General features: G+C 39.7%; 1 protein-coding gene across 4 annotated transcripts in view; it reads left to right on the top strand.

Moving 5' to 3' along the window:
* Positions 1–14,084, top strand: part of SCAPER (S-phase cyclin A associated protein in the ER) — a 423,604-nt gene that overhangs the window by 261,792 nt on the left and 147,728 nt on the right. For all 4 annotated transcript variants that reach the window (XM_010817116.3, XM_010817115.3, XM_059879316.1 and 1 more), the window contains exon 24: positions 6,129–6,244. In XM_010817116.3, the coding sequence (XP_010815418.2) occupies positions 6,129–6,244 (116 nt within the window). The remainder of the gene's footprint in view (positions 1–6,128; positions 6,245–14,084) is intronic.

The following is a 14,084-nucleotide window of genomic DNA, read 5'->3' as shown; positions in this document are numbered from 1 at the left end:
CAGAGAGAGGGAGAGCTGTTTCTTTGCACTGCGTTAGGCAGTGAGATCCACCAGGAGATGTTCCTCCTTGTGCTCACAGGCCTCTATGTTGTGGTAAATTGTCATATCTCACAGGACATTTTTGCTGTTTGAGAGAAGGCTTTCTGTTTATTCAACCTTTTGTTCAGCTACTCACCCATCAAGAATGTACCATTCATTTTCTGTGCCAGGACTCGGGCTGCAGAGATAAGTCAGCTGCCATTCTTGAGCTTGCAAAAAGAGAAATGGAGCGCAGAGAAGAGCAGAGACGATGGCATGAATAGGAGTTGGTGCGGGGCATGAGGGAGAAGTTAGCATGCTGCCCAGTATTTCCGTTTAGCCATGCTCTGGGGAAGAGCATCCCAAAGTGCATGTAACCAGAACTGCCTTTGACTCTGGGGAGAAACTTGTGAGATTTTTTTTCTTTTTTTCCCACAGTTGGTTTTGCTTTTTTGCTTTATTTCTTTGAAAAGTTGCAAATGACAAATTAGAACTTCAATTTTCAATAATACTTTAGTAAAAAATTTGGCTTTCAGTGTCCTTTATGTTCCTGAAATCAGCTTATTTTTTCCTGCTTAATGTCTATTAGAGCCCATGTCTTAAGTTTTTCAAGAGGTCACATCCATGTTGTTGGCATTGCATGAAAGGCTCTGAGTGTATTTTGTTTTGTCTTGAAGGCATAGATGTGTACATTAAGATGGTCTGCGTTCCCTCAGTCCTCTTCCCCTCGCTTTTGCAGTGCTGACCCCGTCCCCTCCCGTTGTGGAAGGTCTACAAGGATGGCAGCAGTGCTGCTTTGTTTCTCTGCGGACAGATTGCATCGATGGGTGCATCTGCTGGGCTTAAAGTATGACATACTTTGTTTTTGAGTTGAGAAGTATCAAAATATAGAGGCTTTATATTGAAACAGAGTATGAGTGGAGAATGTATTTCCTTAATGGCTATTAAAGAGTCTCAAGGTGAACGTGTCTTTCAGTCTTGAAAACCTGAATTTCATTGTTTGGCCTTTTCCATCCTGGTGAAAAACTGCTCCATTTGGCTACATGCAATAACAGGAATGGGAATTTTATCCTAGGCTCATACTAGAACAGTTGACTGCCTGTGTTTTCACAGTTAAAATTGTGTTAAAATACCTTTGTGAGTCTTCTTTTTCACAACTGTCATTCAGCAACCACTGATGATGCATTTGCTGAGTACACCCCCGTCTGCTAAGTGTTGGGGATGTGATGATAAAACAGACGTAGTCCCCAACTGCGAGAAGCTCTAAGTTTAGCGGGATACAAAGAAGAAAAGCTAGACGGTCATCCCTTCTGAGAAGGGATACCCCAAAAGCACAGAGGCCTGAAAGAGCACGGGCCATATGGGGAGTTCGGTTGAGAGAGAGGTAGGAGCATGACAGGGAAGGAGGCTGTTAGAGAGGGTTCAGATTCTGAAGAACTGTGTGGAAGAATTTGGGCCTCATTCAGTCACAGTGAGGAGGAAATCGTTCACATGTTCTACCCCCAGAGTAGCGTGATCACGTTTACTCTTGACAATATTATCTTCATTGCATATAAAGGCATCCATAGCAGGACTACTAAAAAAGGAGTCCGCAGGCCAGCACCAGGCTGTTGTCACTAGAACAGGGTGAGTAAGTGTACAGATCAAGAGGAGTTTCATGACTTTCATCTAATATTTTAAAATATGGGCTCAAACTCAGTATATCTTTTTTCCCTCATTTGTATAATATTTCACAAAAGTATTGGTCACAATGGAGTGAAAATCTTAAAAACAAAGAAACAAACAAAACACCTGACTTGTGTTAGAGAGTTTGGGAAGCACAGCCGTAGAGGATGGGGCTGCTGCGAGCCTGGATCCAGAGATACTAATTAGGAGGCTGCTGCAGGGAGACCAGGAGAGCCTGAACTGACATGGTAAGAGTAGGCATGGGCAGAGCCGCAAGAGTGAAGAGCTGTAACAGGAGAGGAGTCGTCGGAACTTGAGCCTGAATCACTGTGAAAGCAGGAAGAGTCTAGAAAGGCAGATGTTCTTTTAAGAGTCTGCTGAAAGTTGGCCTCTTGCTCTGTGCGGTTTTTTTTTTTAAGAATTACTTATTTATGTATGCATTGGCTGTGGTGGGCCTTTATTGCTGCACGTGGGCTTTCTCTAGTTGTGGAGAGCATGGGCTGCTCTAGTCTCAGGGTGCGGGCTTCTCATCATGGTGGGCTCTCTAGTGTGGAGCATGGGTTTTAGGGCGCAAGGGCTTCAGTAGTTGCAGCTTGTGGGCTCCAGAGTGCTGGTTCAGTGGTTGTGGCAACCAGCTTAGTTCTGCAGCATGTGGGGTCTTCGCAGAACAGGAATAGGACCTGTGTCCCTTGCATTGCAAAGCGAATTCTTTACCACTGGACCCCCAGGGAAGCATTATTATCAGCTCTTCCATCCCTGTTTTACACCAATGTTTCCCTTACTTTTAATGTGGTTATTTTTTAAATATTATTAAATATTTTATCTATAATTCCTACTTGAGTATAGAAGAAAGGAGACAAACGTACGTGTTTATTTCCCCCTCATAATTCAGAGCCCCCCTGCCGTTTTCCCTAGGCTTTAGATGCTGCCCTAGGCTGCCCGGGCTACCCTGGGCCTGGCTCTGATAAACTGCTTGTAGGATAACTCATCACTACCTACTTAAATATTCATATGTACTAGATTATCTCCTCTATATGACATTCTACAGCAGAGAAAGCCAAGCTGTGGTAGCATTAATCAGTGGTTGCTTCAGGGAGGAAGGATTGGCTGTGGAAAGCACATGAGGGGAATTTCTAGGGAAATGGAAAAGTTCAGAACTTGTAAGCACTCGTCAGGTTTAATTGGATGATATCCTTATGGTCTGAGCCCTCACCCTATTGTAAAGTGATCCTCAAAATTAAAAAAAAAAAAGCCAGTAAACAAAAGGTGTTCAACCTCATTATTATCAGGGGAAGACAAACAAAAACCTCACTCAAATGCCAGTATACACCCATTGAAATGACTAAAGGTTTAAAAAAAAAAAAAACTGGAAAAAATAAAAATAAAAACTGGTAAAGCCAAGTTTTGATGTGAATTTAAGGTAACTGAAATCATCACTGCACTGCAGTGTGTACAGGAATTGTTCTGAATATTTTAGAAAGTTGTTGAGCCATAACTAATAACATGGGACCTGTGCATGCAACGTGACCCAGTAGTTCCACCCTTAAGCATATACTCAGCACAGCTACATGCCACATGTGCCGAAATACGTGTTCAGAAATGTTGAAGGCAGCGTTGTCCAGAGTTCAAAGCAGGAACAACCCAAATGTCAATCAACAGTGAAACACTGAAAGATTTAAATAAGGTGAGGTATATAATTAGATAAGGGAACACTGTACAGCAAGCAAGATGAACTAAATACTGCTGTAGGCAATAAAATTGATGAGTTTAGGGGGGAAAAATAATAGAGCAACATTCTTAGAGAAATGCACATCAAAACTTCAATGAGGTATCACCTCACACCAGTCAGAATGGTCATCATCAAAAAAAGCTATTCACACATACTAGAAAGGACATGGGAAAAAGGGAACCCTACTGCACTGTTGGAAGAAATGTAAATTGGTACAGCCAATGTGGAGAATAGTATGGAGATTCCTTAACAAGCTAGGACTAAAACTACCATATAACCCAGAAATCCCACTACTGGGCATATACCCTGAGAAAGCCAGAATTCAGAAAGTCGCATGTACCCCAGTATTCATTGCTGCAGGGCAAAAATAGAGATGCAGATGTGGAGAACGAACTTGTGCTCTGTTCGCGCAAATCATGAGGGAGGAGACTGGGACAGACTGAGAAAACAGCACGGACATACAGACACTATCTCGTGTAAAATAGCAAGCTAGTGGGACCTGCTGCCTAGCACGGGGAGCTCGGGGAGCTCGGCAAGGTGCTCTGTGAGGACCGAGAGGGATGGAGCAGGGGCTGTGTGGGAGGGAGGACCGAGAGGGAGGGCAGGTAGCTGACTCATGGTGTAGTGCTGCAGAAACTAACACAATGTTGTAAGCAGCTACGCTGCAATTAAGAAAGTCAAGAAAAGTTAAATACTGTAGAATATGTGGAGTGTGAGCCTGTTTTTATAGAACTGAATAGAAGACAAAAGGAATCAATGATTTCAGAAATCAGGATAGCCTTTACATGTGGCAGAGAGGGCGAGAGAATGAGTAGGATGGGGATCAGGGGGACTATGCCATGTTTTAGAGCTTTATTTTTTAATTTTGTAATTGTTACACGGTGTGTTCAATTTGCCATATAGTTATGATATGGCTATATGGTTGTGATTAGTGCAGTTTTATCTGTGTATGTAAAAATTATTACTGTTTTCTATTTATATTGACATCCCAGCATAAGAAGAAAGAATGGTCACAGCCTTATGGTTTTAAATAAATTACTGAGCACCTAGTTTTTCAGTTTTCTGATTGTTCTATTGCAGGGAAACATTTTCTCATTAATAACATAAATTGTTAATTGTTAATCTTAAAAATTAAGGTTAAAATCTTATCTGGGACTTATAAGTGAAGTCTCTCATGTGGGATTCATGATGAACTTCTTATAGTCTCTTATTGTATTTTATTGTGTACCAAGAAGGAATAAATGAATGATTAAGATATTATACTGTCAAATTCCAGACATGTTCTGGAACCAATGATTGCTAGTCCACATAAAGCAGGCAGAGCATTTTGCTTTGAGTATCAGAAGAATCAGGCAAACGTGTTTGGCAGAGCTTGTGAATAACTCATCTCTCTCTGCCAAGTACCCCCCCCCCACCGCCCCCCACCAAAAGTCCCTCAGTATTTCAAAGACATTTCAAGGCTTGATAACTGTGAGAATACTATTAAAACAAATGCAAGGTGTTGTTGTAATAGAGACGTTGAATATTAGTTTGCTAGGACTGCCATAACTAAGTACCACAGACTGGGTGGCTTAAATATAATAGAACTTTCTTTCCTCGCAGTTCTGGAGGCTGAACTCCAAGGTCAAGGTGTGGGTAGGTTTGGTTTTTCCTGAGGCCTCTCTCCTTGGTTTGTAAAACATACCTGCTTGCTGTGTCCTCACACAGGCTTTTGCTTTGTGCATCCCTGGTGTCTCCTTCTCTGCCAAGTTCACCCGTCATACTGCATTACTGCCCCACCCTACCAGCCTCATTTTAATTTAAATCACCTCTTTAAATTTCTCATCCTCCAACACAGTTACATCCTGAGGTCCTCGGGGTTGGGATTTCAACATAAGAACTCAGAAGAGGGTGGGGACACGATTCAGCCCACAGCAGGTTGCCATCCTATTTTTCACATATTTGACACAGTGATTCTGTGTATGTTTAAAAACTCTTGCCTTCCTCATGCCAGAGGAAGGCAAAGAACTTAGATATCCTTTACACAAGAACTGTATATAATTCAGAAATTGTCTAGAAAAAAATCATAGGTTGAGTTCTAAAATGGTTACTTAATATTCTCCCTAAAATAGCTAAAGTGGTTAAAAAAAAAAAAAAAGATGAAGCTAACTGCTTAGGTATTAAATTATCTTGTATTACTAAAGAGAAAAGTTCTAGCAAAGGAAATCTTTGTGGAAGTCAATTTATCTTGTTAGGTGGTAATTAACATTACAAAAAGATCCAATTTTTAAAAGTATTGTTAAAAAGTTACCTATAAAATGATTTTTTCCTGTGCTTGGAGTGCTTCATCCCTTTCCCTTTCCTTTTGCCTGCCTCAAAACCTCAACTTTCCCAGAAAAGCCTGTGCTGACCCTTTCCCCAATACAGACTTAGTTTCCCCACTGTTCTCCTAGAGCGTCTTTCCTTCGTCAGAGTGCTTGTTATAGTGGAAATTGTTATACGTATTTGATTAATGTTGGTCTCGTCCACTAAATTTTAAGCTTCACAGGGGACAGCAACCATGATCTTTTTTGTTCACCACTTTTGACCTGTAATTCCTAGCACTGAGTAAGCATTCAATAAGTGTTTATAGAATAATTGAACCCAGAGAATATTTCACGCTACAACTAAATATTTCATTTGGTTATAATTTTATGTCTGGGAAATTGAGCTAATTTCTCCTTGTATTTCTGTTTAGAATGTAGCAGATCAGATTGCATTTCAAGCCGCTGGTGGATTAACAGCCCTTGAACACATTCTTCAAGTAGTGGTCCCAGTCACAAATGTGAACACTGTTTCACGAATTCCTCCCAAGTAAGTATAGTTTTTTAATCTGTCTTTCACGTTTCATTTGTGAGTCATTTCTGCCTATGGTTTCCATATGGGGGAACCACAAGAAAATTGTATGTGTGTGCAGGTTTGAATAGCAAAAGCTTACACTCCCCATTAGGGAGAAAAACAGAGGTGCTTGACTTCACTTACAAAACTCAAATTGAGCCTAAAAAGCCTTATGAAGGAAATTCCTCTGGTCTGTGACCTTTACTAACCCCAAATCAAGAAGACCTGATGAACTTGTGAGAAGTTCTAACCACTTAACAAAATTTGAACAGAAATGAATACTAGTAAGAGAAAACTAACTTTCGTATTGCATACAAAAAAAGGTGACTAAGTACATTAACAAAGGACTGAGCTGTGAAATTTGAAGAAGTCCCTAACATACAGGAAGAGCAGTCTGGGGCCCAGACTGCCACAGTCTAGAGTCCCAGCCAAAGAGTTTGGAGCTGAACTGTCATTTGGTCTTTAACTATAAATTGCTCCGTCCTAAGGATCCTATACCCCCTTTAGACCCAAGATCTACTTTCTTATTATTTCAAGTTACCCTCTGGTCCCTGGCCACCAAGGATGTAGTAGCAGACAGCATTATTTCAGAAATATTGTATTCCTGAGTTGTAACATGTAAACTTTTTGGATATTTTGTGGAGACATTTGTAGAGTTTAAATAAAAAGTTTTGATAAAAATTCACTTATGTCACTGAGAAACTTTTAAGTATTTAATTAGCTCAGCTAAAGTGGGTGCTTCATTTGTCCACTGGCTACAACAGGGAAAAATAATTCCTTGAGTATGTTATCTTTTTTTTCTAAGAGACATTTGATAAATTAGAAATAGCACCAGCTTTGGAGTGAAACCAATCTGGGTTCCAGTTTTACCTCTGCCAGTTACTAGCTAAGAGAACTGGGACAAGTGCCTTAATCTTGTTGCATCTGTTTCCTCATTTGTAATCATTTTCACCTCACAGCATGGGGATCAACTGAAGTGATAATGTATGTGAGAATTCGTTGTTAACCTTAAAAGTGAAAGTGAAAGTCACTAAGTCTGTCCGACTCTTTGTGACCCCGTAGCTGCCAGGCTCCTTTGTCCATGGAATTCTCCAGGCCAGAATACTAGAGTGAGCAGCCATTCCTTCTGCAGGGGATCGTCCCAACCCAGGGATCGAACCCAGGTCTCCCACATTGCAGGCGGATTCTTTACCATCTGAGCCACCAGGGAAGCTTGTAAACCTTAAAGTGTTTTATAAATGTTAGGTGACAGTTTTTAAAATGGCAGTCTTGCCTGGTTTAAGACAGTGTTATCAATTTGATGTGAGATATTTCTGTGTACACACTTTGACACTGAGTTAGTTTGGGTTCTTTTGCTTTACTGACAAAGTAGAGATGAATGAAAGAAGGTGTAAGTACCCTGTAAAGTCAGAGTATCTTTCTTTGGAGCAGAAAACTCTCCCATAGGGTAGTTACAATGTACATATAGATGTTCTGTCCCAAAAGAGTTGCTATTATTCCCTATCAAAGTGGACCTCGTTGACAATGTGTTACTTGGCATGTTGTCAGGTAACACATTGTACACATACTCAGTGTATGTTGATTGGCAGGGAGAGAGGAAGGAAGGAATCAAACATAGTGTTTGAGATAAGAAAGGAAACGGTATTTGATTATTTGGGACAGTGCTTTCCTTAACTGTTAATTCATATTGTTCACCTTAAATGTACTTGGTAGCATTTGTTTTCTTCCTTTTTTGTTTTATTGTTGTTGTTTTCTGTTTTTCGTTAGGCTTCAACATGCGTGACACTGAGGTCCCTTGATGGTAACCTAGATTAAATGCCTGTTCCCCAAAGCTGCCTTTGTCATTGTGGCAAAGGGCATGTTCTGGTGCTTATCTATGCCTCTCGTGTAGAGAACAGAAGAGGTTTTTCCCACAGTTCCTAAAAAGACCTAACCAAGCATTAGTGCACATGCTTTGGAAAGGGGCCATGGAACCCTGAGAGTCCAGATCAGTGCTTCTCTGATGGCCACCAGCTGCCGAAGTGCCAGGACCGAGTTTGTTTCTTCATCTCATCTTAGGCTAATAGATTTGTGTTTTCAACCAGGTACTGCCTACTGAGTGAGGCCAGCTTAAAAGGCTGTGGGCATCTAGCACTGACTCTAAGATTCCCCTGTCCTTAGCACAGCTCAAGATCATGACTGTACTTTCTAACCTAGCCTCCCTTCTTAGGGCGAACAGATTAAGGCTGAGAGTATTATGCTGCTTACTTGGAGACAGGAAAAAGAAATATCACAATTTTGTTACATTTAAATGTAGGCTCAAAGCACACTGGTGGGCATCAGTCAGTGATTTAATTCGAAAAGTATTCCTTTTCATATTCCTTCTAACAGCTTTCTGGCCTTGGGACTTGCATAGTTGCTGGGTACTCCCTTTACTCTCAACTTGCCTGCATCCTCCCCTTCTATCCCTCTTGAGCTCCCAGCCCTCAACATCCTGAGCTTTTTGCCACCACCTTATTAGCATATCTTATTTTCTGCCTCCTGTGGCATTCCATGGCTCTTACCTAGAGCAACTGTTGTTGGTTTTGTTTTAACTATCCTTCATTAGTTCATTTTTCTCAGTGATAAACAGAAGAGGCTTTGAGAAAGTTCAGTCACTGTTTAGTAATATTTATCATGTGGATCATCTCAACAGTTACCATGTGGGCCCCCTATGACTGTACACCCAATGTTTCACTCCCGCTGCAGCCCAGAGCTCTGTAAGTGGATAAAGGAACTCCCTGCTCCTCTTTCCTCACCGTTTTGCCCATCTCCCTTTTTACTCCACATAGTGCCTCAGCAGTTGTCCTGTAATTATTGCTAGGTAACTCCCTCTGAGTGAATATTTTGCTTTCAGCAGATTTTTTTAGTGTGAAACTGAGGATTCTACCCACTTCTGAAAACTGTAATTTTTGAAATCTTTCTGAATCTTCACTGTGTTGCTTTTCTTTTTTAGAACCAGAGAAAGCTCATAAACCTGCTTGAATCCTTTTCAAATTATTATTGATTAGGTCCCATTTGTTTATTTTTGTTTTTATTTGCATTACTCTTAAGACATGGATCCAAAAAGATACTTCTGCAGTATATGTCAGTGTTCTGCCTGTGTTTTCCTCTAGGAGTTTTATATTATCCAGTCTTACATTTAAGCCTTTAATCCAATTTAAGTTTATTTTTGTGTATGGTGTTAAGAGAATGTTCTAATTTCATTATTTTACATGGAGCTGTCCAGTTTTCCCAGTACCAGTTATTGGAGAGACTGTCTTTTCTTCCTTGGATATTCTCGTAGACTAATTGATCTTAAGCGCACGGGTTTGTCTCTGGGCTTTCTGTCCTGTTCTGTTGATCTATGTTTCTGTCTCTGTGCCACTACCACACTGTTTTGATTAGTGTGAAACTACAAAGTTTCGTAGTATCGTCTGAAGTCAAGGAGCCTGATCCCTCCAGCTCTGTTTTTCTTTCTCAAGATTGCTTTGACTATTCAGAGCCTTTTGTGTTTCCATACAAATTAAAAAATCTTTCTTCTAGTTCTGTGAAAAATGCCATTGGTAATTTGATAGGGATTGCATTGAATCTGTATTTTGCCTTGAGTACTATAGTCATTTTAACAATATTTATTCTTCCAATCTAAGAACATGGTATATCTTTCCATTTGTTTCTGTCATCTTCAGATTCTTTCATCTGCATCTTACAGTTGTCTGGGCCTTTGCTTTTTTTGCTAGGTTTATTCCTAGATATTTTATTCTTTTTGATGCACTGATAAATGAAATTTTTTAAAAACTCTTCTTTCTGATCTTTCATTGTTAGTATATAGAAATACAGCAGATTTTTAAATATTAATTTTTTATTCTGAAACTTTACCAAATTCATTGATAAGTTCTAGTAGTTTTCTGGTAGCATCTTTAGGATTTTCTATGTATCATATCATGTCATATGCAGACACTGACAATTTTATTTTTCTATTCCAGTGTGGATTTTTATATTTCTTTTTCCTCTCTGATTGCTGTGGCTAGGACTTCCAAAACTATGTTGAATAAAAGTAGTGAGAATGAGCCTCCTTGTCTTGTCTGATCTTAGAGGAAATGCTTTCAGCTTTTCACCATCCAGTGTGATGTTAGCTGTGTGTTTGTCATGTACAATGGAATAGTCAGTTCAGTTCAGTCGCTCAGTCATATCCAAATCTTTGTGACTCCATGGACTGCAACACGCCAGGCTTGCCTGTCCATCACCAACTCCTGGAGCCTACTTAAACTCATGTCCATTGTGTCGGTGATGCTATCCAACCATCTCATCCTCTGTCATCCCCTTCTCCTCCACCCTCAGTCTTTCCCAGCATCAGGGTCTTTTCCAGTGAGTCGGTTCTTCGCATCAGGTGGCCAAAGTGTTGGTGTTTCAGCTTCAGCAGAATTTCATGGCTTGCTCCTTGGAAGGAAAGTTATGACCAACCTAGACAGCGTATTCAAAAGCAGAGACATTGCTTTACCAACAAAGGTCTGTCTAGTCAAAGCTATGGTTTTTCCAGTAGTCATGTATGGATGTGAGAGTTGGACTATAAAGAAAGCTGTGCACTGAAGAATTGACGCTTTTGAACTGTAATGTTGGAGAAGACTCTTGAGAGTCCCTTGGACTGTAAGGAGATCCAACCAGTCCCTCCTAAAGGAAATCAGTCCTGAATATTCATTGGAAGGACTGATGCCGAAGCTGAAACTCCAATACTTTGGCCACCTGATATGAAGAACTGACTCATTGGAAAAGACCCTGATGCTGGGAAAGATTAAAGACAGAAGGAGAAGGGGACAAGGATGAGATGGTTGGATGGCATCACCAACACAATGGACATGAGTTTGAGTAGGCTCCAGGAATTGGTGATGGACCTGGAAGCCTGGTGTGCTGCAGTACATGGGGTCACAGAGTCAGACACGACTGAGCAACTGAACTGAACTGAATATTCCATAAAAAAGAATGCAATAATGCCATTTGCAGCAACATGGATGAACTTAAAGATTATCCTATTAAGTGAAGTAAGCCAGACAAAGACAGGTATCATGTTATATCACTTATATGTGAAGTCCAAAAAAAATAGCATTGAAACATGTATAATATCATATATGAAACAAGTCGCCAGTCCAGGTTCCATGCACGATACTGGTTGCTTGGGGCTGGTGCACTGGGACGACCCAGAGGGATGGTACAAGGAGGGAGGAGGGTTCAGGATGGGGAACACGTGTATACCTGTGGCAGATTCATGTTGATATATGGCAAAACCAATACAATATTGTAAAGTTAAACAACAAAATAAAATATTTTTTAAAAAAAGATACAAATGCACTTATTTACAAAACAGAAATAGGCCCACAGACACAGAAAACAGACGGTTCCCAAAGGGGAAAAGAGTAGGGGAGGGATAAATTAATTAGGAGATTGGGATTAGCAGGTACACACTAGTTTATATGAAATATATATATCCATCAGGGACCTACTGTATAGCACAGGGAACTATACTCAGTATTTCATTATAACCTATAAGGGAAAAGAATCTGAAAAAGAAGGTATATAGAGAGAATTATAGAGATACAGATATATAAATAAAACTACATCACTGTACTGCACACCTGAAACTAACACGACATTGTTACATTTAAATCACACACACACACGTTATTAAAAGGAATTGGCCAGGATGTGGTATTCTTAAGTCAACCTTTTTAACAAATGTGCTCCAATAAAATTGTTTTCGGTGCCAAGAAAGATCACCCTGAAACAAGACAATTTTCATTTCATGTTGTATCTACTTTCGGAATGACTCATGTTATTCTTCTTCCTAATTTTAATTGGAGAAAATAACAAAATAATGAATGACATATTCTAAGCTTTTCTTTGGTTTAGGCTAATAACAGTTGTTTAGCATAGCTTTTTTAAAAACAGAAGCATAGTTTATTTACAGTGTTGTGTTAATTTCTGCTGTATAGCAAAGTGCTTCTGTTATATATATATGGACTTTCTTTTATTTTATTATCTGTATATTATTTTTCATTATGGTTTAATCACAAGATATTGACTGTAGTTCCCTGTGCTATTAGGACTCTGTCATCTATCCATTCTGTATATACTAGTTTGTCCCTTAACATAGCCCTTAATATTTGAAAATAAATGGCAGTTTGTCATTTTCTTTGGGCATAAAGAATGCCCCATATTATGTGAATAAGAAGATGGATCTGTTGTGACTAAGGTTGTGGCCTAAACTTTGTGTTGTGTTTTTGTAGTCTATTTACATAGCGGCAGTGAATAGAAGTTAGAGTTGACACTTACAGCATTCCACATCCCCAGGCCCAAATATTGTTGTTTGGTCACTAAGTCGTGTCCAACTCTTTGTGACCCCATGGGCTGCAGCACACCAGTCTTCCCTGTCCTTCACTATCTCCTTGAGCTTGCTCAAACTCTTGCCCATTGAGTCAGTGATGCCATCCAATCGTCTCATCCTCTGCTGCCCTCTTCTTCTGCCTTCAGTCTTTCCCAGCATCAGAGTCTTTTTGAATGAGTCGGCTCTTCACATCAGGTGGCCAAAGTACTGGAGCTTCAGCTTCAGCATCAGACTCTTTTCAGACAGCAGTAAATGTTCATATTTCATAAAGAAGCCAGCAGATTTTTGGGGCCACCAAAAATCGTCACTGGGCTGTCTTTCCTAAGTTGGCTTTTACTTGCTTGGAATTCTTAGTCCTTGACAGATAGTCACAAACAATAAAGGGGCCAAATAGTTAAGTTATTCTACTTAACTCTTCTAGTCTTCAGGCTACTCTAGGTTGTCCTACTGCAGAACCAAATAGTCCCTCTTTCTTCTCCATCAACCTTGCTTCTCTTCCTCCATTGTCCCTCTGGACAGAATTTGTATATGGAAATAGTCTTATCAGCATGAAGCATTGCATGGTATAATGAAGAATAGATAGACTCTGGAGTCAGATCTGAGCCTAAGTCTCTGCTTTTTACTTCGTAGCTATGGTATCATGGGCCAAATTGTTATAACAGAGCCTTAATTAAATGGTAATACTACTGTGCAGGGTAGGACTTGTTGGCTGCTAAAAGTACATGTGTTCATTAAGTGCCCTGCACAAAGAAAGCACTTAGTTAATATCAATGGATTGGATTTCTTTTCTTTCTCTTTTATTTTTGCGGGTGTTATTGTTTTGACTACACGTTACCCTACTTAATTACTGAGCTTTAAATCCCTGTGTCTGTGTCACTTTGGGTTCTAAGAATCTATGGTCTATTAATTTTACTTGGTCATTTGTTTTTTCCACCCTCAGTCCAGACTTCATCCTGGTTAATTTTGGCCCAGCCTGTCAAGATTCTTTCTGGATCCTGATTTGGCTGCTTACTTAGTTTTTTTTTCTTTAACACTGTGTCACATCTGAAGTTGATGTGTAAAAGATAAGTATCTTTATCTAAATCATTGAAGAAATATCAAACAGGTTAGAGAATAGTCCAGTTTAGCCCTGTATTAATGTTCCCAGGTATTCTACTTGTGTTATCTTTTTCTCAAAGGGACTCTAATTCCTTGGGATCAGAGACCATAGTAAATGCATTATTTGTCAATCATATGATGTCTTAATAAGTATCATTTCCATATATGAATGAATGAATTTTCTGAGACATGGAAGTAAAGCAGTAAAATACACTATATCAAATACATATTTTAGTCTGTGGACTTAAAATATGATTACATCTCAGTCCTAGATGATTAAGGGCCTGATTTAGACCAGTCTGTTAGCTAGACTTAAGGCAGTATTTTTGTATTCCATCTTTC

Source organism: Bos taurus, chromosome 21 (genome assembly GCF_002263795.3).
Source record: "Bos taurus isolate L1 Dominette 01449 registration number 42190680 breed Hereford chromosome 21, ARS-UCD2.0, whole genome shotgun sequence".
Taxonomy (NCBI): Eukaryota; Metazoa; Chordata; class Mammalia; order Artiodactyla; family Bovidae; genus Bos; species Bos taurus.
The sequence above is the reverse complement of the archived record's forward strand: the minus strand, read 5'-3'. Positions and strand labels throughout refer to the sequence as shown.